Source organism: Triturus cristatus, chromosome 1_2, assembly GCF_964204655.1.
Source record: "Triturus cristatus chromosome 1_2, aTriCri1.1, whole genome shotgun sequence".
Classification (NCBI taxonomy): domain Eukaryota; kingdom Metazoa; phylum Chordata; class Amphibia; order Caudata; family Salamandridae; genus Triturus; species Triturus cristatus.
In genome coordinates this window covers 636,675,856-636,700,927 of record NC_140580.1, presented here as the reverse complement: position 1 = coordinate 636,700,927, position 25,072 = coordinate 636,675,856, and the positions used below count along the sequence as shown (strand labels likewise).

General features: G+C 45.8%; 1 protein-coding gene across 18 annotated transcripts in view; it reads right to left on the bottom strand.

The window, feature by feature from the left end:
* LDB3 (LIM domain binding 3) overlaps nt 1–25,072 on the bottom strand; it is a 530,539-nt gene that overhangs the window by 44,816 nt on the left and 460,651 nt on the right. For all 18 annotated transcript variants that reach the window (XM_085607354.1, XM_085607410.1, XM_085607474.1 and 15 more), the window contains 3 exons: nt 17,669–17,849; nt 11,968–12,088; nt 244–359 (listed from right to left, as the gene is read on the bottom strand). In XM_085607354.1, coding sequence (XP_085463480.1) covers nt 244–359; nt 11,968–12,088; nt 17,669–17,849 — 418 coding nt within the window. The remainder of the gene's footprint in view (nt 1–243; nt 360–11,967; nt 12,089–17,668; nt 17,850–25,072) is intronic.

Below are 25,072 nucleotides of genomic sequence, written 5' to 3'. Positions count from 1 at the left end.
AGCTGTTGATAAAAATGGCTTGTTCATGGACAGCTGAATGTAGCATTTTCCCGCTTGGCAAAAACCCATTGTCAACTCATTTTTCCCAAGTGTGCGGCAGCGTCAGTGGCAAAATAAACAACATTTAGAAAGTTTGCCTTCTTTTGCATCACAGCCAATCCACCAGAATATGCTTTGTATAATCCTTCTCCTTCCGCAAGCCTCACCCACTTTCCACCTTGCTGCCTGGCATGCAAGACTTACAGCGCAAATGAAGCAGGTGTCATGCCAGGTGTGTCCAAGTGCTTCGATGAACTTGTCTCCAGCCTCCACAGGAAAGTCGCAGCCATGGCACTTGGTGCTGAACAAGGTGATGTAATCTGCAAAGGGATCACAATGTTAAGGTGGGGACCATGTAAGAAGGAAAGTGCTGAGCCCAATGGTAAGACTCTTAAGACTAGGAAACACAGGTATTCTATACATGTTTACTTCAGAATGGAGTTCATGGCGAAATTTCAGGTATCAAGCTCAGACTGCCATCACATTTGAGAACACTGGAAAGTCTACATTTTGTAGAAGGCTACTCCTTAAACCTGCCCATCATATTGTTCTCAAATTTGGGTGGTGGGAATGGATAAGGAGTCCTGTAGCAAGGATATGTTTATGAGGATGTCTGGACATATCCTTTGGGCAAGTTGATTCTGTGGTACAGTGTATGTTTGCCTTGTGTAGTTTTCAGTAGGTACACCTAGTTTTTGTCTTTAGATAAAAGACAGTTAATGCACATGTCACCAATGAATTATTGTTGTCTGTAATTGTAAGGTTCTACACAAACAATCATGGCACACAGGGCGTCTCCAACAAGCTAAATATAAAGAGGGACACCTTTAATGAAAACTGTTAGAATAGGATCTTTGTTGATACTCACCACAATCCCAGACAGACAATGTTGGGTACAGTATTGGCTACCATGTACGGCAGGGGAGTGGGGGGCATGTGTAAAATACAACAACATTAAAATAAATAAAAAAGACTTCCCCTTCTCAGTGATGCAACATTCTCCTTCAGTCTTCTGGCAGGTTCCAACGCGGGACCCAGCAAACTCTTCTAGCCAATCCTGGCGCTGCTCTCACCAGCATGAGAGCAGCTCCAGGATTGGAGGGAGCCGCCTCACTCAGAGCTCCTAAGAGCTTTGGAGGCCTGCGCTTCTCTAATACAGCTGTCTAGGTCAGCTAGGTTAGAGAACTTTAAAATGTTCATGTCTGCCTGGCTGTCACAAAGGGACAAGCACATTTTAAAACGGACAGCTTCCTGCAGCTGCCACTTGGCAGCACTGGCTCCATCCCAACACTTAGCTGAACATAAAATGGTAATAAATAATCATTATTACCATTTTGTCTTTCAGCTCTGGCCTGGGGATTTTCTTAGCGGGGTGATGCTCCTCAGCTCAAACGGAGGAGCCGCACCTGGTTGTGTATACATCTGAATCTCTGTACACTTTCACCGTTCCGCCAACCCCATTGAGGAACAGTCTCAGGTTTAGATTGTAACCCCAAAAAACATGAACCAGACTTCCACAGTCTGTGAACAGAAGGACTGTGGGAGTCTGGTTCATGTTTTCAGGATGGATTTCAATCTCATTTCATACTTTATTTACACGTTGCTCACACAGGTCTTACGCTTACACTTCTTTCATTAAAAAACAGCATGTGGGCTTCAAACCCTGAACATATTTGTGCCACACTATTCTACTTCTATGTCAGGACCGGAGGCGAGGATTATGCCTTCTTTCTTCACTTTATTTATACAGCAGCGTGAAAGAACCAACAATACTACGTTTCCCATGAACCATAGGGAAAAAGTAGTCATTTGTAACAACCAATCAAAAAACGAGAAAGTGTCCAATCAGGGTCTGAAATGCTCCACATAGTCCCTTGTCAGTGTCCTGTTCTCCTCTTTCTTCGCTGCTGCGCAGCCAGTTAAGTTCCCTCATATTCTTCTCAGGTTTGAGGGGGGCTTGAAACATATTGAATGCCATTGTTGTTGTGATTATTATTGCCTATACTGTTATGCGCGTTTGTTTTAGGCGGCGCCGCCGGTAGCGGTGGAGCGCCGAGTTTTCCTGAGGTATTTTTTCGTGTTTGAATATTTCGACGCGCTGTTGCGAGTTTGAACGCGTACCGCGTTCCTCTGTGAGTCCGCCATGGGAGCAGGGGGGTTTTCCCTCTCTCCTACGCGGTGTTCAGCTGGTGCAGGCTTCGCTCCTCCCGCCACCTGGGGGCGCGGGAGGCAGGGACTAGCGTGTCGCGTCTCTGGAATTTTTCAAACTGTTTGCCAGAGACGCGCGCGCAATCCTTACGAAGCTCTGGTGCTGGAAGATGCCGTTAACACGGTCTGTAGTCGGCGCGAGAGTGATTAAACAGTTGCTCGCGGCCGTTTTTCAGGGATAATTAACGCTCGTGCCTTCAGAGAGGTTACGAGTCTTGTATTTGCGCTGGAGCGCGCTGACGCCTCCTAGGAGGTCCTGTATTGGCCTTTAGGCCTGTTTTCTAAGGGGACATTTTGCCAGCCCAGTTTGTTGAAAGTTTTAAAAGTGTTTGCCAGCTTTTGTCCCCGTAGGGCCAGTCACCCTATATAATTGTGGTCTATACCATGTGCAAACAGAAAATATATACTTTAAACTGACACCCAGTTTTTGAAGACTGCCATTGTGGGATAATTAAGATTACCCCTCCCTTGGTCGTGATGGAATTTTATGACAACTTCCATGAGGAAGAGGAGGAGGACCCCTTGGCAAACATGCCTTGGGGTGACGCTTTCTATGAGGCGGTGATACCTCAATTTACAGGGCAGTGGACCAGGCCATTTCACCCTTAGAGGATAGGCTCACAAGAAAGATAGAACAAGCGTTCTTGCGCCTGGAGCGTAGACCTGTTACCCTACCTGCCCCGTCTCCGGTTGGTCCGGATAACATGGACCCCCCCCCCTTCTAAACGCCCTTGTGCATCGGGGGTGGATGTAGACGCTTTTGAGCGCCTCAAACAGGCTTTTATCGATAGTCACCCTGCCACGGGTTCGGGGGTCTCCCCGTTGCCACTCCCTTCCCCGGGGTTGCCAGGCCCTTCGGGGGATCCCGATTCCAGTCCATCTCGATCATGTCTTCCCTCCCGGCCTTCCCAGGTCCATCAGGATTCTGCTGTGCCCTCAGACCCGCAGCCACATCCAACTTCGGATATGTTAGATCCAAACTACATTGTGCACCCTCGTTCATCGGACTGGGTGCCTGCCGAAAATGTAGCGACTTATGTCGCCGAACATATTAGGAGGCCTCTGGAAAAAGAGGCGAGGAATTGCCTGAGAGCTGAATGTCCGCGTCCTTCCCTAGAGGGTAAGGTGGCGCTTACACCGGACATTGACCCTAGAATGGATCCAAAGAAGGGGATTGATAGGTCTTGGAGGGCCTGCCAGGATAAACTTTTGGATGTCTTAGGTCCAGCCACCAAAATACTGGACATGGCAGAGGAAGCAAAAGCTTCTGGTTCCATGATCTCTCCCGAGGCACCATCCGGCTGGGCTCAGCGGGTAGTAGTTTTTCTGGGCAATGCCAACTGCGCCCTTTCTACCGAACGGCGGAGGTCGCTCCTTATCAAAATAGACCCGAAACTCGGCGACCTTGCAGATTCAGAGGCGGGTGCCGTTGCCCAGGGAGGTCTGTTCGGTGAACCCTTCATTAAGGAATTGGGCAAGTTTGTAAACACTTTTACCTCTTTGGATAGGGCCCAGTCCACTATTAAAAAAGTATTCCCTCGTGTTTTTCGAGGGGCCGGTCGAGGGAGGGGCCGCTCGACCGGTCAGCAAAATCACCAAACCGGCCAGAGAGGCCCCGGACAATATCAGGACCAGTCGAAGTTTGGCAACTTCTACCCCACCAGAGGTCGCCGAGGCAAAGGCAGAGGTTTCAGAGGAGGAACATCCAACACAAACACTGGTGAGTGTTCACCTTTTTTCCCCACAAAATATAGGGGGGAGGTTGGCCAGTCATTACGAGGCATGGTTATCCATCACACACGATGCATGGGTGCTTCAAACAGTGAAGGGGTTCCATATAGAATTTGTCAGAAACCCAGTACAACATGCCCCTCCGCGGCCCATTCAGGTTTCAATACGCGATGCAGACCTGGTGGACGAGGAAGTAGCTTCCCTTCTCACCAAAGGCGCTATTTCGCGCACGTCCTTACATCCGCGCGGGTTTCTCAGCGACATCTTTTTGGTCGACAAGACCGACGGGGGCAAACGCCCGGTTATAAACTTAAGCGGCTTCAACGAATGGTTGGTATACCGCCATTTCAAAATGGAAGGGATTCATCTTCTGCGAGATGTATTGCGCCCCCTGGATTGGATGGTCCGCTTGGACCTGAAAGGTAATCCCGATTTTTCCACCGCATCGCCGGTTTCTGCAGTTTGCCTGGCGTCGTCAGGTTTACGAGTTCACAGCTCTCCCTTTCGGGCTCTCTTCAGCGCCCTGGTGTTTCACCAAGGTCCTCAAACTGGTAGTGGAATTTTTGAGAGCGCGAGGCATCAGACTGATTGTTTATCTGGACGACCTCCTCTTGATGGCGTCCTGCCCCCATCTTTTGATGGAGCAACTTCATATGACAGTGACTCTTCTTCAGGATCTCGGCTTTGTGATCAACGGGAAAAAATCCCTTCTGCAACTGGCTCAGTCCGTTACCTTCTTGGGGTTCGTCATAGACTCAACCTCCTTTACTCTGAGTTTGCCGGCAAAAAAGCTGACAAAAATTCGTCCACGAGTTGCGTCGGGTCCTGGCCACTCAGCGGGTGTCACTTCGCCAATTGGCACGTGTAGTGGGGCTTCTCTTGGCTTCCATTCAGGCGATTTTTCCAGGTCCCCTCCACCACAGGGCTCTCCAACGCCTCATGGCGTATTTTCTGCGCAAAGATTATCCGTACTCCCACAAGGTCATCTTGTCCGGTGAAGCACGGAGCGAAATTCAATGGTGGTTAACCCACATGGAGGCGTGGAACGGAAGAGCAATCTTCGGGCTGTTCCGGATCTGGTTATAGAATCCGACACGAGCAGGCTTGGTTGGGGCGCTAGGTGCGGAGACCTTTCCATGGGGGGCTTGTGGTCTCCAGAAGAACAGAAATTACATATAAATTGTCTCGAGCTTCTGGCAGGCTCGTTTGCCGTAAGATGTTGGACGAGAGATTCCGTGCAGTCGTGTGTGCTCCTAAAAATGAACAATGTGTCAGCGGTCCGTTACATCAATCACTTGGGAGGCACCAAGTCGAAGGCACAATCAGATCTAGCGGCGAGTTTTTGGCAGTATTCCCTGGACAGTCACGTGTCTGACATGGCGGAATATCTTCCGGGCCGTGACAATGTGGAGGCAGACTTCCAATCCCGACACTTCCGCGACTACAGTCTTTGGAAACTGGACCGCTCGGTGTTTGTTTCCCTCAACGACCTTTGGGGTCCTTTTACGGTGGACCTGTTTGCGTCCCGCCTAGACCCCCAGCTCCCGAAGTTTTTCAGTTGGAGGCCCGATCATCGGGCGATGGCCACGGATGCGTTTCTCCAGGATTGGAGCAAGGAACTGGGCTATGTGTCCCTCCCTTGGCGATGATCACCCGATCCACAGCTCAGGTCCGCAGGCAACAAGCGGATTTAGTCTTATCACCCCTCTATGGAGGTCTCAAGTGTGGTTTCCAGTTCTTCTGGAACTTTCCTGGGATTTTCCAATCCTACTCCCCCGTCTTCCTCTTCTTCTCCGGAGCACAGACGGCTCTCCCCATCCTCTGATAGCCACGAACTCGTTGAATCTCATGGCGTGGAGGATTTCAGGGGTAGATGGCAAACCCCGGGACTTTCGCGAACGGCTGAGGAGCTCATCTCCAAGGCTTGGGCGGACAGTACAGTTAAAAGGTACAAGTCCGCATGGGGCAGATGGTCCCGTTGGTGTATGCGAAGGGGTTTCGATCCCTTGGTCGCGGATGTGGTCCATGTTGTGAATTTCTTGGCGCGAATTGCGTCAGATGGTATGGCCTACCGGTCGATTAACACTTTCAGGTTGGCCATCTCCTTAGGCCATATACCGGTGGCAGGTTCGCCGGTAGGGGAGCACCCGTTGGTCTGCAGACTCTTGCCGCCGGAACCACGGTATTCGGCTTTATGGGATGTCAATCAAGTTTTGAATCTTTTCCTTTCATGGCAACCCAACAGGTTTCTATCCCGTAAAGAGTTGTCTGCAAAGCTTGCAATGCTCCTTTGCCTGGTGTCGCGCCGTCGGGTGTCGGACGTCAGGGCCTTAGATATTTCTGGTCGAATGTTCACCCCTGATGGAGTGACCTTTACCCTTTTGCGCCGTACCAAGTGCCACACGAGGGTTATTTCTTACCCGGAATTCCCGGACTCTCCTAAACTTTGTGTTGTGCGCTGTCTCAAGGCGTACGAGGAAATGACAGAGGAATACCGTCCTCCGGGAGAGCGTCAGCTTCTCATTGCGCTCCGCAAACCTTTCAAAGCGGTTTCCTCACCCACAATTGCTAGATGGGTTCGTTGGGTGATGTCAGAAGCAGGCATTAGCCTCAGGTTTTTTGGAGCGCATTTTGCAAAAGGAGCTATGGGATCGAAAGCCTTCGGTTTGGGTGCCTGCTTGGAGGATATCCTTAATGCGGCAGATTGGTCCTCGGATTCCACCTTCAAGCGTTTTTACTTTAAGCCAATTCTGAATATGGCTCATCTGGTTGTGGGCAAGCTTTAAACAAGCATAATCCTCGCCTCCGGTCCTGACATAGAATGAAAAATTTCCTAGCTAACGTAACGGAAAGTTTCAATTCTATTAAGGACTCAGAGGCGAGGATTATCCCGCCCTATGCTCTTGGAAGAGACCCTCCCCGTATGGAAGTAAGTAAAGATTTTCGCATTGGGTCCTCCTGTTGTGGAGGCTATGGGGGATGGCAACTCTTGTGTTTGGCTGTATTGATGCATTTTCTTGCAAAAAAAATTTTTTCCTAGACGCTGATTTCTAGGGTTGTACTTTCCTCTGGTAATGCTCCTTCGTTTGTTGCAGGTTCGGATACCCACAAACAGGATTCCTAAAGATGAGGATTGGGCTGTCTTCGCGCTCCGAAAGAGGAGAACAGGACACTGACAAGGGACTATGTGGAGCATTTCAGACCCTCATTGGACACTTTCTCGTTTTTTGATTGGTTGTTACAAATGACTACTTTTTCCCTATGGTTCATGGGAAACGTAGTATTGTTGGTTCTTTCACGCTGCTGTATAAATAAAGTGTAGAAAGAAGGCATAATCCTCGCCTCCGAGTCCTTAATAGAATTGAAACTTTCCGTTACGTTAGCTAGGAAATTTTTCATTCATCCCTATAAATCCCTGATTGCTGAATTTCAAGCCCACTAATACTCACATTACATTCTCACGCCACTCTTTGATTATGCTGCTTTGAGTGCTCATTTTTATTTGTGCAAAGCCTTAAAAGATGGTGGACCCCACAAGTAAGGTCTCTTTGCTATGCACAGTCACCAATGCTTAGTTTTACTATCTCCTATTCAGAAATTGCCATGGACCAGGGTCACAAAACTTTTGTCCCATCACAAAGACCCCACTGGTAAACTGTTACACCTTGCTGAATGTGAACCACAAGTCTTAGTCAACCACATCGAATGAAGGCTGGAACTGTGAGTCTTTGCAGACTCTGCTCAGTTGTTCTTATTGAAAAATGGAAATAGGGAAAGAGGTTTCTAACTGCTGTATTTATAAGATTTTGGACATCAAGTGGTTGGAGGACAAAACTACATGGATCTCAGTAACAGGAGATATAATGTTACTCTATGGGTCTTGCAAATACAAGATGGTGGTATTCTGTTTCTTGGGTCATTGAAAGAGGGGCAAGCACTGGGTTCCTATGTAAGGGCTTGAAGTCTGATCCTGCATGCGTCTCAGTGTTCAAGGATCTGTCTTTGTCACAGCCTGGGCCTCCCTGCACTGCATTCCTTTGTTTCTGCTACCCGTGTTCTGGCTAGAAATCTTGAATTGGGATTCTTGCCAGTCCTTTCTTCTGAGATCTAGTTAGAAGCCTTGTATTATGATTTTGTTTGTTTATTTGTCTGTAACTTGTTAACTTCTTCCTCTCTTTGGTACTTCGACATTCCCTCTGTCATTGCTTGCAACTTTCTTAGTATCTCTTCACCTTCCACTCAGTGATCTGGAGGACAGTTCTGAGACTTCTGATGGAAATCACCCTCATCATATCTCTCTCAAGAAGAAGGTAAGGGAAGTTTGACCTGCCACTAACATACATCTCCAGACTGAAACCTAATGCAGGGGTCCTCCCCGCATGACAGAACTTGCTCCTGACCCCTGTTTGCCACAGATGCTGCCCACCACTACAACACCAGAACTCAAGCTAGCCAAGAATGCCCCTCCACAGGAAATCACCCATGCGTAAAAATTAGCCCAATACCTAGTGAGTTCAGAAATGCAAAATGAAAACAGGCAACCTTAGTGTTAAAAATAATATAAAGCTGACATAACAGAAAAGTGATTTAGAGACAACTCCATCACCACCTTTAAGGCCATGGTGGCAGTGGTGCACACTGCAAAACTGTTTTGTGTGGGAGAACACATGATAGTTGATGCATCCCTTCATGACCATATGTACAGCTCATTTGCCACAGTAATGGTGCAAGAAAACAATTACACATTCATGGATGAAATCCTCATAGTGATGCTGCACCCAAAGACCATTGCACAGAAAACTCTTGTTACGTGAACTGCAAGATGTGGGTTGACAGACTGGACATAATGCTAGTAATAAAGATGCAAGGCAGCCTGCATGTCCTGGGTTTTAATTAAACAGCCAGTGGACCAACATACTCAGCAGACAGCACAATCAACGTTGTGTTCAAGCAGAACATTGTTAGTGAAAAGTCTACAGTGCAGCTGTAGATTTGGTCAGATGACTCACTTATCAGCCATCATCATTTGAGCATTTTGTACAACATGAGGTACCACCAGAAATCATGCATGTTCCATTGTAAAGTACCAATTCAAAAACATGCTGAAGGTAGAGTTTGAGGAAGTCTACCCATTTGTAAGACCACACCTTTAAAACATTATGAGTTCTGAGGTACTGACTGAAAGTACTTATCACATTACAACAAAATCAGTGGGCATCTAGCTCCCATTCGAAAGAAGCACTGTCAATGCTAATCGGTTTCGCTTACCCAGTGAGACCAATTGGCATTGGCAATGCTTGTTTATAGTAGTTGTCAATGTCTGTCCATCTTGATGTAACTTTAAAATTTCTGCTGTAGTGGTTTTAGTAACCTCAAGGGTGAATTGAAATAAATGCAGCAAACTGGAGCTTTTCAAGCGTAGCTTTGTTTCCTTAGAATGACAAATCCACAGATAGCGTTACCTAAAAGCTCCTGTAGCTAACCAAACACAGAAAGGGAGGAAAGCCACAAATAAGAGCAAGGCAACTAAGACTGACAGGAAACCAAACCAGTCATGAACAAGGATTGGCTCTGTGGAGTACTGTATAATAAGCTGTCCGCAACAGGAACCTAAGCTAGTTTTACAGTTACCAAGCAGTAGTTTAAAGGAGAGATGGCAGAGATTGAAAGAGTGGACTGTATCCTATAACTCTAATAGCACAGTTTATGAATCACAGTTAGGAAGAACAGATGGGAAAGACACAGCAGGGGCTGCCATAACATAGTCAAGAAGACAAAAAAGCCTTCCATGCAGAGATTTTAGGGGTCCAGAATTACAAATACTGGCCAGAATCTTCTCATGCAATTCCTGCAAATATAAGTTTGACCCCACAGAATAGGAAACAACTGTGAATAAGGTTTTTTACCAGACGATTTTCCGCTTGGAGTTCCCGATTCCAAATTGTTTAGCTGGTAAATATCTGCATTAGCGCTTTGCGGGCGTTGGGTAGCTAGGGAGTATGGAATGCGGGTAGGGAAGGGGAAGTTGTTGAATGGAAGGGGTAGCATCACAGGCTCCTCTGTCCATTAGCTAAGAGCTGGGTGGGGGCTGGGAAATAGATGCAAGACGCCCTGTCTCGAAGAAATTTCACCAGATAAAATTTCCAGCTGGTAAAATCAAGTCCAGTGTTCCTGCACCTGGAAACTCTGGGCGCAAAATCAATGGAAAGCATATAAATGTGCAGAGCAGAATTCCACATAGGATTTTCACTTCAGACTACTCAGGGAACACAATCAGTATGTTAGCAATGCTTGCAAATAATCCAGAGAATCCTTATCATAATTAAACAATGGTGTAATCCTGAAGCCCCAAATGCCATCCTCAAAGCCACTCCCTGCACAGCACTGTGAGGACCATATAATTTTATTTGAGGGCAACAATGGAAAAATCCATCCTAACACAATAATTCCAGAGCCATTGTGTTACCCATTTCCTGCACCCATCATCTCACGTCCTCTCCAGCTTTCATACATAACCTTAAAATTCAAGGATGAAGTCTCACTGACAGGAACGAAGCCTAAAATCAAAACATCCATTTTGCAGGTGGGGAATTGGCCTGCTTAATGCATGAAGTAATTCCTCCCTTCCATAATCTGCATCTTCATATTCATGACCATGACTTTGGTGGAATCATACATACTCATGGTATCTTGCAGAGTGCTAGAAATGCTACCCTTTTTTAGGTCTCGCCTGACCCAGCGCATGCGCTGGTCTGGCGAGACTTATTGTGAGGGCTCCAAAAAGTGCTACCAGGCCAGCCTAGAGCTACAGTGCATGTGAGCGGGCGCGCGCCACACTTGCCGCGATTACTTTCACTTTTGCGGCCGCTTTGAAGTTTGATCGCGATCACTTTCACGGCCGCTTGGCATAGCCAATAGGTCTCGCTTTTGGGACCTTATAAGTATTTAGTTATGCAACTGTTGCACGGCTAAACACTTATAAAGTCCCAAAGGCGGGACCTATTGGCTATGCCAACGCTTGTGCTTAACTTCTTAGTGTGACCTTCACTCAATAGTTCAATCAAAATGATGGTAAAGAAGCTATGCTCCAGGGGAAGGGCAAACACTAGAGGAAGATAATATATCCATCAAGAAATAAGCAAATGACGGTACTAAGAAAGCCAACTAATGATAAGCCGTGGGTGGGACCTTAACCCACTGCAGGTTTTTTGTATGGCCCATAATAGGTCTTTCAACAACAGTTAGGTAGAAGCTGCTTGTAGGAAGACCTAACAAGCATTTGCATTGTAATAGGTCTCACACGTACGAGAGATTGAGCTATTGGCCTTGTAAATGACAATGCCTTTTATGTATGTGTTTGTTGTTGATAAATAATAGGCATTGTCATTTACAATGCCAATTGCTTAAGCTCTCGCAAATGAGAGACCTATTGCATTGGAAATGCGTTTGTGCTATAAAAGTTTTTAAAAAGCGTTAGGAGAGAGAGTGTTCTGCCTTGAATGGCAGGCAGGACAAAGCTATTTGATAAACTAGTGCTGGTAGACTGTAATTAAAGCCTACCGATTAACCAAACACATAACAGGAGGTGTCGCTATGGGAGGTTACAAAATGAGACAAGGCGGTACTAAAGAGGGGCCACAGTTTACAGTAGACAAGGGCACAAGTCAATAAAAAATATGGACGGAGAGTGGGCGGAGCTTCAAGTCCTACAGCATGCCTCGCAGGCTCGACCTAAAAATGAATGCTGGAAAAAAATACATAGACTGAAAGAGTTGGAAGATTTATAGATCTTGCACTAGGAAATCCATTGTGACATCCAAAGAATAACTCTCGCCCAAGGTTAAGAATGCCCCCATCCTGTAGTAATTATATTGTGGTAGCACTCGTGCTAGAATCTGCCCAAAATATTGCATTAAAACTCAAAGATCTTGGAAAGCAAGGAGATGATGTAGTCAAAAGCAACCGAAAAGAGTGCATCTAAAAACATACCTTTCTCACAGTAGGGCTCTCCATCCTCCATGTGGAAGAGGCTGTTACCAAAAGGCTTCCTGCAGGCAGCACAGACAAAGCAGTGTGTGTGCCAGGTCTGCCTGAGGGCATGCATCACTTCCTGGAAAACACAAACATCCACATTTATAAGCGGAAAAGGAAAAACAAGGTGAACAATAGGGTGAAGTGCAATTGATAGAAAGAGAAATTAAATACAAGAAGAAAATTAAGAAAAGTCAGAAATAAATCATTCTAAAAATGGGCAGGAACCAAAATACTTGCATAAATGCTAAAATAAGGATGGAACAGGTAAAGAGAAAAAAAAGCAGCAAACAAAATTATAGGAGATGAAAGAATGAATTATACAGTAAGTGAAAACATAAAAAATTAGTAAGAGAAAAACAGAAAGAAGAGAAAGGTAGAACCTAGACATTGACAGAGAGAATCATAAACAGAAATAGAATAGAAATGAAAGAAGGATCATAAGTGGAATTATGAGAGAAAATGATAGTAAAATGAAAGAAGACATCAAATGAAGGAATAAAAAAGAATAACTTCCTGGCTAGCTGCGTAAATTGAGCTAAACAGCTAGGTGGCTATCGTGTAAAATGATCAAACACCATAGCGGACCTTACAGAAATGGGGCACAGCAATCTATTTCTCCTTTCATACTCGCGGGAGTCAGATGACTACAATAATTGGTTTGTAAGAGGAGAAACTGGAGGTACTACTGCACGGAACTGAATACAGCATGGAGCCAAGTGCATTTTAGCTTTGACAGCCACGGTTGGTGTGTTCAGTTCTGGAGAACTGTTCCCTCTTACTCACCCTCATGACGAACAGAGAGGCTGCCATCTGGGCCATCTTTAGCAACTCAACAGTGTTTCAAGGTGCTCATTAAAAGTATTGCGGCAAACTGCATCAGTAATACTGCCCAGAATTTTTAATACCCAAGTATGAAGATTAGCAAGTACGTTTTTCTATGCCAGATTGAAAAGGAGCATTTGTGCACCAATTTCTTCAGGATTTTCAATCATGCTTCCTACGCCGGCGTTTTTTTTGGCGAGATGTGCATGGAGAAAACAAGTCGGGTGTGTGGTTCTACCAAACAACATGTAATCCCAATTCAGGTGGCAATTCTTGTTCCTGTAGGAACCATGATTTAGAAGAAAGTTCCTCTGATTGCCCAAGTAGGGTAGGGTTGAGTATGCTACCATAGCCCAAATTAGGAGTGTGCTGGAATAACCACATACATCACACTGCACAGGACAGTGAGGACTTGCTGCATGATTTTAAATTTGCGCTGATTGATGGAATAAGAAACATCACCAGGGGGTCGGCAGAACAGACCAGGCTCATGCAATGAGTCAGTCGATATGGAGCCCACAGAGCTGTGAGTTTCATCTCGGTTTCAGTTGAGTTAGGTTTCATCCAGTTGCCCTGTATGTAGTGTTGTGGGCCCAAGCCCAAATGCTACTAATAATGACACAAACACTATGGGTACAGTTGCTAAACTGCGCACGGGCACCCGGGCCCTTTTATTGGCTGGGTCACGTCACTCATGATGCCTGTGGTGGATGGGTGTGGGGTGCAAGTGTGTCCAACCCTCGAGGGAGTGGCTGGCAATGCAAGTGCCTGCTGAGACACTAGAACGTGTCCAGCACGACTCCACTTGTATCACGGTACGAAGAGCCTTTGTGCAAGTATAAAACATGGCGAAGCCACTGAGACGCAAGCATCTTAAAGTTTTACTGTTGAAACCTACTCCTGTAATCAGCCCTGGAGAGCATCACGCTCGGTGGAATCAAATGTTGCTCGCAAGGAGAAGAGAGTGAAACCATGGACACCGCGGCCAGCAGTTTCAGTAGTTTCACAAGTGATGAGCATGGCTTTCACTGGAAGTCTCTCTGTATGGTGTAGTATAAAATCCAAGTAAAATCTGAAACCTTCCCACTAAAACACAATATTGTATTGACCTCCACTTCATCCTGAATCCTTCCACAGCGGGATGGGACTGTTTTGAAACTCCGCGCCGCCAGTCCCCCCATGAGGCCTGCCTGTTTACATTCCAGTGGCAGGGCATGACAGATAGATGCAGAGGGAGCCCCCTGTATTCCACAGGGTGTTATTTGTTTCACCCCTCAATCTCCCAGCAACAGGATGTAAACCAAACCGAGCAATGGGGGCGGCACGGCTCAGGGCTTTGGCATTTCAACAAGTCAGGGCATTGCTACGGCCCACCGGGCATTCGCCACATACCTTAACGACAACATCACAAATGCATTGTCGGTGCAGCCCCGAATGTGTTCCCTAAATGGCTCCTAAGGCACTGTAGCTCTTACCCTACTGCTGTATGGTCACACTGTAGTACTCTCTTCAGGTCGCTTGCATCCCAGCCGACCCAATGTAGAGATGCCAGAGTCGGGGTGCAGTGAGCTCGCTGCCTTATGGACCACCATGAATGGCCACAAGAGCGCATCAGAATGCAGCACTTCACAACCAAAAGTCTAATAACCTGGCCTCAGTTATAGTATGACAAATGCGTGAATGGCAACACACAAAATTGCATGGTGCCCAGTAATCCCTGCACAAGAGCTTTGCAAGACTGCACAGGTTTGGCCCACCAGCACTTAGTTTGTTCTATTTCGAGGCTGGCCACGGGCTAATAAATGTACATACAATACATCTAAAAGCAAATCATTAATCTAGTCTGTGATTTTCCAGTAAATCGGGCATGGATTAGGCTCCTTGTACCAAAGTCAGACACGTCAACCATCAATGATCCAAGGTACTATGTTATGTGCCCAAAGTGGTACACTTACACTCTACCCCAGTGTTTACCCAAATTGCGAGCTGAGTTTTAGTGGGTCGAGAAAGTCTCAGAGAAATAAATAAAGATGCTTTTAAATTCTGTGTTTAGTTTGCTAAACTTGCCTCTGAATCAAAGACAGACTGTGAGGCTCCTTCATTCTTTTAACATGAGGATTATTGTCTATCTCTTACTGAAAAGTGAGAGGAGTTTTTAAAATGAATTATTTGTCCATGTAGGAGGTTTTTTTTGCACTACACAACAAAATGTAAATGCATGTAAATAAACTGCATGCATCCAGCAGTTAGAAAAGCTAAAATCAAGCACTTTTTTTTGTAATTCTGTAGTGTGCTGGTAACACAGATTTTAATAGGAGCAAAACAAATTAAGACACTTACTTGGTGAGGCACAAATGATAATTATTAGCAGAAACCCGATTTACACCTATTATCTTTTGTGTGCTGTATAGGTTTATATGTAAAACTGCATGTTTGTGCAAATTTACTGGCCATTTCAATGGAAAATGTGTTTGTGAATGACAACACGCTACCACACAATACATAAAAAATCGCTTGACTCCTACTTATTTCATTTAATGTAGGAGGGTCTCCAAAGTTTGTTGTTGCAGAAAATTGAGTTGTGGTTCGAAAAATGTTGGCAACCACTGCTCTACCCCATTTCCTAGCAATACCTGGCTGTCGAATTGGTGCTGGACTGAGGTCATAAGGACACAGGGTTTGCTTTCTTTTCGCAAAACATTGAGATCTGGCATTTTATTTCAGTTGTTGAAAATGAAACCAAGACTACAGCTGCCACAATGCATCTGTTATGTCAGCAGCAGCCTAAGACTGCAAACATACTGTGTTCACGAATAGCAGCTATATTGTCACACCAGACAGAGCGGCCACCATAGAACAATTTCGCTTCATAATTTAATTTTTTGGTTTTATATAGCGCAAACTAGACCTGAAGGTATCAGAGCGCTTTACATGAGCACCAGTTGCGTTACAGATACACACATTCATTTTGGTAGGCACAGGGAGATTAAGTGATTTGCCCAGAATCACCAGACGTTGAGCTTCGTTGCCGAGACTCGAACCCGGTTCCCCAGCTTCAAGGTCGACCACCCTAGCCATTAAGGCACATCCTCTCCCCTTGTTAGATGCTTTGTACACAATCTCATGCCACCTAAAGACTGGGGGTACTTTACATACATTGAGCAACTTTGCCTTGTTGACACAGGAATTTTTAACTAGAATTTGCAATGACTGACCAGTGCGCAATGTCATGTTCAGATTTGTACACATGCCTTTTTCATGCACTCATCAGTCAATGCAAATGTCTTTTTGGGCTGGTAGGTTTGTGCAAATGGAGGTGCAAACCTGATAGTCACCGATGCTGTGCATTGGAAGCCAAATCTCAACATTAAAGGGCAATATTCATTCTTTTATGTTCAGGGTGTGGACGAATCGATTCCTCGCACCATTCTAAACCACTATTTCTCAACACATGACTTCATATTTTACCCAAAAATAAAAGCAAGTTTTTCACTAATGAATAAGACTTAACAGGAGCCAATCTTGATTTGTCACAGGATGCTATGGTTATTTAGAAGAATGAACTCAAGCGTGTTCTTGTGAAATAAGATAATAGGCAACGGGTTCAGCCTTTTTCCTAGCCTTCTGTGGTGAGTGCAGTTTGTTTTTAACACAGGTCTGCAGGTGACTAACACTATAAGTAAGAGGCGCTGTTATCATCCAATTTAGTTGTGAAAATGTATAAACATTAGATGGATGAACTGCTGAGTTGTCTACAATGAGATTTAAAAATGTGACCCAGAAGACGCCTCCAGTTATTTGTTATCCCACTAATCAATCTTATTGGCTACATTGCTTACATGTTGGCCAAGCCTATCAGTAAATAACACAGCTGAGTGTGTTAATGAACAGTCTGTTACCTGTAACCCCTCTTGCCTCTGTCAGAGAGATAAGTAGGCAGTTTATGCTGCACCTGAAGAGATGTGCATGTGTTCTGCTGGTGGTAGGACCCAGAGCCAGTGGAACAGATCAGAATATTCTAGTGTCTCCTGCAGAATTGGCTCTACCCTGCAGGTGATGGGTTCCAATCCCTCAAGGACAACTGGAGAAGGTGCGAGGGGAGGAGGGTATGCTTTTTTAATTTACACATAATCTGTATGCCACATGTTTCAGTATCCATAACATAATTTTGTGGTTTATCTTGTTGAGATCTGTCTGCACATTGCAGATCACAGAATTTAATCATTACAGGACCTACTCACCCTTTAAAGATCAAACCAATATGTGAATTTGAATGTAGTAGTATTCCTCCCCATGTACCTTTCCTCGTGTTATATTCCCCTTTTTGTGCCGCTCCTCTACATGCAGCATTCAACACCATGCAATACTGTATATCTGCTGAGACCTGCAGAATGCCCATACATTTTCTCAGAGGGACAGATTGTTCATAAGAAACCAGCTCCTACTATTCCATCCGCCACTAGCCCCCACTTATCAGCCGTCAGATGTCGTTGGCAGCAATGTGCGAGGTAGGTCATGAGTCCTAAGACGGTGACTAGCAACAGTAGAAAACAACAAGCAGAAACAACAAATCTATGTGCTGGTGTGTTGGCTTAAGCATACTTCTACATAACAAATGTTCCTCATTTTACATCAGCAATATGTCAATCAGCTTTTCGCTTAATCCTGCCCTGATGCATATAACCCCATGATACGTCTGAACAGAATGCCACTGAGTGATGGTCAACCCAATTCAAACATGGAATTGAAGCACACAGACACTGTGCACTTCGTTTCTTGCCTTGTCTAAACTCCCCCATTGTCGTTTCGACTATCCTGTGCAATTTCAACTCACCCCCATGATCTTGGTGTTACATCGAGCACAAGTTGGGGCGAAGTACTGCTCATAGCAGCGCTCACAGTACACGCAGTTCTGCTCCTCCACGAAGCTTACGTCTGCCAGCGAGGTCTTGCAGTGGGCACAGTTGAACTCCTCTGGGTGCCAGGAGCGCCCCATAGCCACCAAGAATGGGCCACTGTTAAGAAGCATAAGGAAAGGCACATTTAGGGAAAAAAACTTGTATTTGAAGGCAGGTGAAAATGGCTGCAAATTAGGATCAGAAGAGGAGAAATCAATGACATAATGCAAAATGATGCCCCCCCACCTTTAGAAGGTGGTGATGGGCCTCTGAGTCTCCCATGTCTCACATATATTCATTGACCTTTGGCTGAAACCGGCCACTGAATGGTTGGGGCCACCCCTGCACTGCAGGGGCAAAAGTTATGCCCCTGTGAGAAATGTTGAAAGTCCATAGTAATCCTATTCAGAAACTGCTGGTGCTATGCAGTTTCAGCTGAGAATACACTTAACAGCCAGTAATGTATGTGCAATTATGAAAGATTAGTTGAAACTGAGAATCTCTCACATGTCTGATTTTAACAATATCACTAATTCATCTACGCATAATGCAGCCTGGAGAATATTTGAATGGAGATTTCATCACACACGTTTTTCACCCATGAAACAGTAAGTGTGTTCACTCGACTCACTGCTTTGGAATGCACATTATGAATAGCATGTTATCAAAATAGCGTATAGCTGGTGATAGGCTTGCTTTTTTGGTCTGCTAACTTTTCATCTGTTCTTTGTTTCAGTAAGTTTGTTGACAGACTTTGAAAAGCTCATGCGTGAATGATCCCAGAGTGAAACACGTGTCAATCTCCGATAAGTTATTAGTCTGACTACATTACGCCTAGAAGAAGTTACTGGTCTTATAAAATCAAGTGCTTGGTTTCAATTAATCCATCTAAAATCAGAAGAGACATGCTCAGACCAAGGAAATAGATCATGCACCTAATGGTTTCAGATTGCATTGCTGCTGCACCATGCCAATGCATTTAATATGATCATCAAATCACTAGTAAAGGTTTACATTTACAGAGAAGTAACCAAGGCATGTGGCCCAAAATGGCAGTGATAAGAAAAGAATTTATGATTACCAAATCATTTCAGTAATCTAGGAAACCTGGCTTCCAATATGCTATGTTGTATCGTGAAATGTCATAGTCTTTTACTATCACTGGCGTGAATCTGGGCACTTTTACTGTTCTAACATAGTCTTTCACTGTAGTCAATATGGTCTTTATTGACACTGTATTTAGTCGTGTTTTGTATTGATCAGAGGTGAAAATAGTATATTGTATAGTGATGGATTTATACTGGAGATGAAAAACAAGTACAATCTTGCTTAATGCGAAATTCGAAAATTTCACAAGTCTAAAAAAAATTGTCCTGACCTAAACTAGATATGAATATACAGTTGCGGTGACAAGCGTTTAACTAACAATATGGTAACTTTAAGTTGTCACCGAGCCACCACCCAAGGTGAAGGTTTATTGGTCTATCAGATTTATATGCCACTTCAAATGTACTCACTGGGTAGGTGACCAGCCCAACAGTCTATGACTAGCAGAAATCAAAACACTCATTTTAATTTTCCACCGACAAATGTTTCTTATCGCTAAAGATAGGCTTCACACATTTAAAAGTGCTTCTTCAAAGAAGTATTTTCTCCACAGTCTGTAAAAGCCAAAGAGTGGACCAACGGCTGGTTCCTAATCCCTTCAGTCCGCTGTTAACTCTAAAAGCAAAGTGGTATGTTGACATTGTACACACTGTTTGTAAAGAACCCCTTGCAGGAGAAACTGTCCTTTCAAGGACACTTTTTATGGACGATGTGATACAAAGTGAGTCACAGTGTATCTATCCACTTCACAGCGCCAGTGTTTCACCATCAACAGAGAAAGCTATGTACTTCCCAGTCCTCTTGCTATTTGTTATGATGAACACGAAAAAGTAACATTTTCAATTTCGCGTTCTGCAGCTGTATCTTTTTATTTTTTATTTTTTAGAAACACATTTTATTACATTTTTGCAGATGAAGAATGAAAGCATAGGTCATACAGTAAGCACACATGAGATTACATTTAGTCGCCAAGGCCAATGGCATTCATTTGAGACAATGGGATGATACAATACACTAGCAACATCACCACTTTTGGTTTCAGTCAAGACCATCTTCCCATGGCTCAACCATTTCCCCCACACTCGACAATATTTGAGGAGACATCCTCTGGCCTCATACACCAGTCTCTCCTGCTGTGAGTACACTACCACCCCCGAAGCCAAAGTGACAGGGTGGGAGGAGAAGGGGATTTCCAGTGTGCAGCAATATCACATTTGGCGACCATTAGGGCTGTCCCCAAGAAGGAGAGATCAGCTCACTTGCTTCCAGAGCCCTCCAGGACCCTCAACAAAATTACCAGAGTGGTGGGGGAACCTCCCATCCAAGCAACTCGGTGAGCTCCCCTGCCACCACAGCCCAGAAGTTTTGAATTGTGGGACACAACTAAATCATGTGATAGAATTCGGCAGGTGCGTTGCCACATTGAGTACAGTCATGCTCAGAGAGGAGTCCCACTCGGTGAAGCGAGCCGGGGAGAGATTGGCTGTATATAGATAATATGCTTTTATCAGCTGCAGTTTGGAGGAGATTGTGATAACCCTTGGCGCCATCAGCGCGTTGTGACAGTCATCATCCTTGAGGGGTCCCACACAGTCCTCCCATCAGGTCCTGAGGTGATCTCAAATACCAGGGGTATTGACTGTTAGGTTGCGGTAGATTTGTAAAATTACTTTCTCGCCCAAATTGCCCATTAGGATTTTAGACTTGAGTGGGTTGAACTCGGGAAGAGAATCAGTGTGTGAGATGTGAGTTTGGAGGGTGTGTCGCAATTGAAGATATTTATTGTACTGTGTATGAGCCAGCGAGTAGGTGACTTGGAGTTCTTGAAATGATCGCATGTGTAGGAAGGTGGAATCTGACTATATGGTTGCCCCCAACTTTTTGCCTGGTATTTGGATGGTTTTTGACTAGTCTGGCTGGGATCCTGCTATCCAGGACCCCAGCCTATCTGCTTCCTCCCTAAAACTGATGTGAGTACCCTAGGTACCTTCCAATTGGATACTGAGGACACCCTATCAGCCCCTTGTAGATGGTACCCTAGGCACCCAGGGCATGGGTCCCTCAGAGGCCTACCAGGGGCTGCAGCACTTATTGTGCCACCCCTGGACAGCCATACCAAATGACACCACCAGACCACTATTGTAGTCTGGGTAAGGTGGTGCTTGCACTCCTTACAGGGATATAGGTATCCTGTATCCCACTTAATACAACACAAAAATCCTCATAGGTCACCCCTAAAGCAGGCCTTGCTAATCCTACAAGGCAGGGTGCTGAGATATGTGTGAGGGGGGACCCCTACCTGAGTAGGGCTCCACTGCAACCTTCGTAAAACCATTGCTGGGTTGTTTGTAGTGTAGCCATACCATATACTCTTAACCGCATTATAAGTAAATAGCGATAGCGTGATAACTTGAGAATGGCTACACAGAACCATATCGTGTTTGGTGTCAAACATGTAGGAATCATACCCCCAATCCAACCATGGGACTGAGGGCATGATTCCCCCCTGCTAGAGGGGCGATATGGGAAAAGCGGCAGAATTTAGACACCAATTTAAAAGTGCACACGTAGTACAAAATGGATGCTACCCGCCACCCACACGACTCTGGCTGCCTGTTGCTGGGCAGAACTCCAGCCACGGCAGCTAGACAATAGGGATCCTGTTGCAGGGAGGTGTTCCCGTCTCCCCAGACAGACTATGTGGATTGGAACTGGGTGGGTGTACCATAGGATGCCTTTCAGAGTTACACGTAGGCTTCCCCAGTGCCTACATTCTGCATACACCGCCTGGAACCGGTTCAGGGGCATCCTGTCCCCTGCCCTGGCGGGAAACACACAAAGGGGAGAGGGTGTAGCCACCATTTTCCCGCCTGACCTCTCATTGGTGGGCTCTGATCTGGACACTCCCCTAATCTTTGGATAAAGGTGAATACTGGGTCCCCAGAGCCTCAGATTATTCTTGAACTTCACAGACTTGAACTTCGACTTGCTGCCGCACAGCTGACTGAAGAAATCTCCCTTTGGGTAAAGGAGTTACCCCCCTGCTTGGCAGGCACCTGAAACACTGCAATTGGAATCTTGCTGCTCCTACGGACATCGACGACTCTTTCCTACCTTGAGGTGGGTTTCCAAGCATCCCAGAGGCCAGTGAGTGTGCACTGCAAAGCTCAGCACCGTGGACCCCGTGGGTGCCGAGATCCCCAATACCCTAGGGCACCAGCCACCTCTTGCACAGCACCCGACCCCGACAAGTGGGGAAGTTGTGCTTTGGCCCATTATTGAGCCAACCTCTCAGCATTATCTGTGCCAAAGATCGACGCCCTAGCCTGCTCCGGCGACCCGTGGGCGCATCTTTACACATGCCAAATTGCTGCCTCCCACGGTCCCTTGTCTCTCAACTTGTGGGCCATAGCGGAGGTCAATCTTCAATTCCAAGAGTTCTTCTAGTTGCTCCAGGACTGCTCTTCAATTTCCTTGCTGGAGACCTTGCTCAGACCTCGTGGGTCTGCACCAGTAGCAGTGTTGTGTTTCTTGCATGGGTTGCGGTTGCCAAGGCTTAGTGGATCCAATCCGGACACTAACACCGCAGCGACCCTCATCCTTTGTGGGACAGTTTCCCTCCAGAAGCTGGCCTTCCTTGACACCTCCTGGACCCCGTGGCTGATGATCCAAGCTACACCTCTTCTACCTGGAAGCACCCGACATTGAAGGGCTCCTTCTCTTGAGCCCCCTGGTCACTGTGCCATGACCCAGACTCTGTCCCCTCTGCCTTCAGGTCCTTCTCTACAAGATCTACATTTTCATTCTTCACGACAACGACGACGCTTCTTGCTAGCAGCAGTTCTTCACGTTTTGCCATTGAAAATCAGCCCGCGACCCGAAATCGAAAACGACCTATGCACCCGGCTTCCCTGGGGCAGGTAACAATGGTACCTCGGTAGTCTCGTGGGTGTGGGCCTTTCAAAAGCTTAACTCTAAAGTATTGAACTTGAACTCCTGCTAGAAGTGGTTTTAATCTTGTAAAATTCAACCGCGACATTCTCCATAGGCTTTAATAGAGATCCCGAGAGTAGCTTTAGCCACTGCACGCGTCTCCCGTGGGTCCCCTTCCTCACTACCTTGGGTGGTTTCACAAGGGGCCAGCGACCCTAAATGCCCTAGGCATTGTCTGTAGAATTGTCGTGGTTCTTATACCACTTTTTTGATATATGGTTTGGTCCCCCCCTGGGGCCCTGTGATTCCAGTGCTATTTATTGTAACTATCAATGCTTGTTTGAATTGTATCTTCACCTCTAGCCTCATAAAGAGACTAGTGGGGTTATTCCTAGAAGAAATACATATATTTTATATATATACCTGTGTGGACTACTCTTTCATTTGGTTAGTCAAGATGTTATCTATGGTAAAACAATAAGCTTAACACTCCTTCAAGACTTAGCCTGAAGGCTGCTCTCCACAGCTACCACTAGGATAGCTTTCTTTAAAGGTTGTCTTTAACCTATCACCATAAGAGTCGAATTGGACTGGTACAAGGTGTCCCCTATAACTAGAGGGCAGCATATGCCAGGCCAACTTCACACAGCATGTGTGTCCTTGAGCAGATGTCCCCAAGTTGTTAAATTCCAATAAGGTCCTAACTCCCAAAGCCTTGTAGTGACGCCACCTCCTTCAACCAACTCCCCTGCGAAAGAGGTGTCTGTTGCGTAAGTTTGGCATCCCAGCGAGTAAAACCGCACTCCAGGCCTGAAGGGCTGTTTCTATCCCTAATGAGGTGGAGTCAGGAATGGGGGAGCCACAAAGCATGGATAGAATACAAGGGAATCCCAACAGAGATAGCTCCAGGTGGTAGGTGGGTCCGACCAGCCTCCGTTAAGCCAATCATGTATGACTAGTATGTGTGAGGCTAGATAATAGAGGTTGGTCATTCCCAAGCCACCATCGCAAAGGCCACATTGTCAGTTTGCACATGCCAATCGGGCCCTGGAGCTGTGCCACAAGAAGGAGGTCATTACTTTATCTGGGGCACAGAACCACATCTGCCGTATAAGAAGCTGCAGATTATGAAAGGCATAAAGAAAGCATGGCAGTATCATCATTTTAAATAAGGCTATCCAGCACAAGGACTGCCTTTGCTCTGTGCCGCAAGGATTCTATGTTAAGGAACCAGGTAACTTCAGGGTGTAGTGCAACCCAGGAGCCCGAGTACTTGAAGCTAAGACGATGGATGGGTATGGTGTCTTGCCAGTCAAAGCAGTGTCAAGAGGGGGTTAGTGGCACCAAGATGAATTTGGAGGAGTTCAACCCGAGGCCCGATGCTTCTCCAAAACAGTGCAGGAAGTGGAGCCTGCGAGGGCTAGTCATTGCGGGGTTTGCTGAGTAAAGCAAAAGGTCGTCTGCATATACGGCTATACGATTTTCATGGCCTTCACTCCATTTCCAACGGCAGATCTGTGCATCAATTTCATTGAGTTGTGCCAGTGGCTCAATCGCAATCGCAAGTGCGAACAGAAATGGGGGCAGAGTACAGCCCTGTCCGGTTCCCCGACTAATGGGAAAAGCGTGACATAGAACTCCTTTGATTGGAATAATCTTGACCATTCCACTCGAGTGAGGTCCGATCCTGGCCCATGTCAACACCAACTCAAGGTAGCCCCAGTCCACTGTATCAAACGCTTTTTCCAAATCAATGTAAAGTAGGGCCAAGTCATAAGGTATTAGGTGACGGTGGGCTGTGGCCACATGGAGTTATCAAAGGCAATGTCTTGTGCTGCGGGTCAGCATGAAGCCACACTGGTCACAATTGATCAATGTACATAGAACCTACCTGAGTCGGGTGGCCAGGAAAGTCGCAAAGAATTTAACTTCTCCATTGATATGAGATATTGGGCGGCAGCCGCAAATATTGTGGAGGGAGGTTGCGTTTTGGGAATTACTACTACTGTTTTGCTGTTTTTCTCTAATTTATTTGTCCATTTTCTGCCTTTCTCATTCTTGCTTTAGGTCAAAGTCGAATGATCAAAAATAAGTCCCAATCCTAAAAATGAGTGCCGGTGCCACCAATGCACATATAGAGCACATCTTTCTTTCACTATTCTAGCTATCATAGGATATTTCATTGCAAGCAGTAATTTTATGAAGGGACAGAAAGTGATTTTCGGTACCCATTGACAAGCTCTTGTTCTTTCTACTTCACCTTCAGCTCATGATCTGCACGGGGCACAGGGCACTTGTAA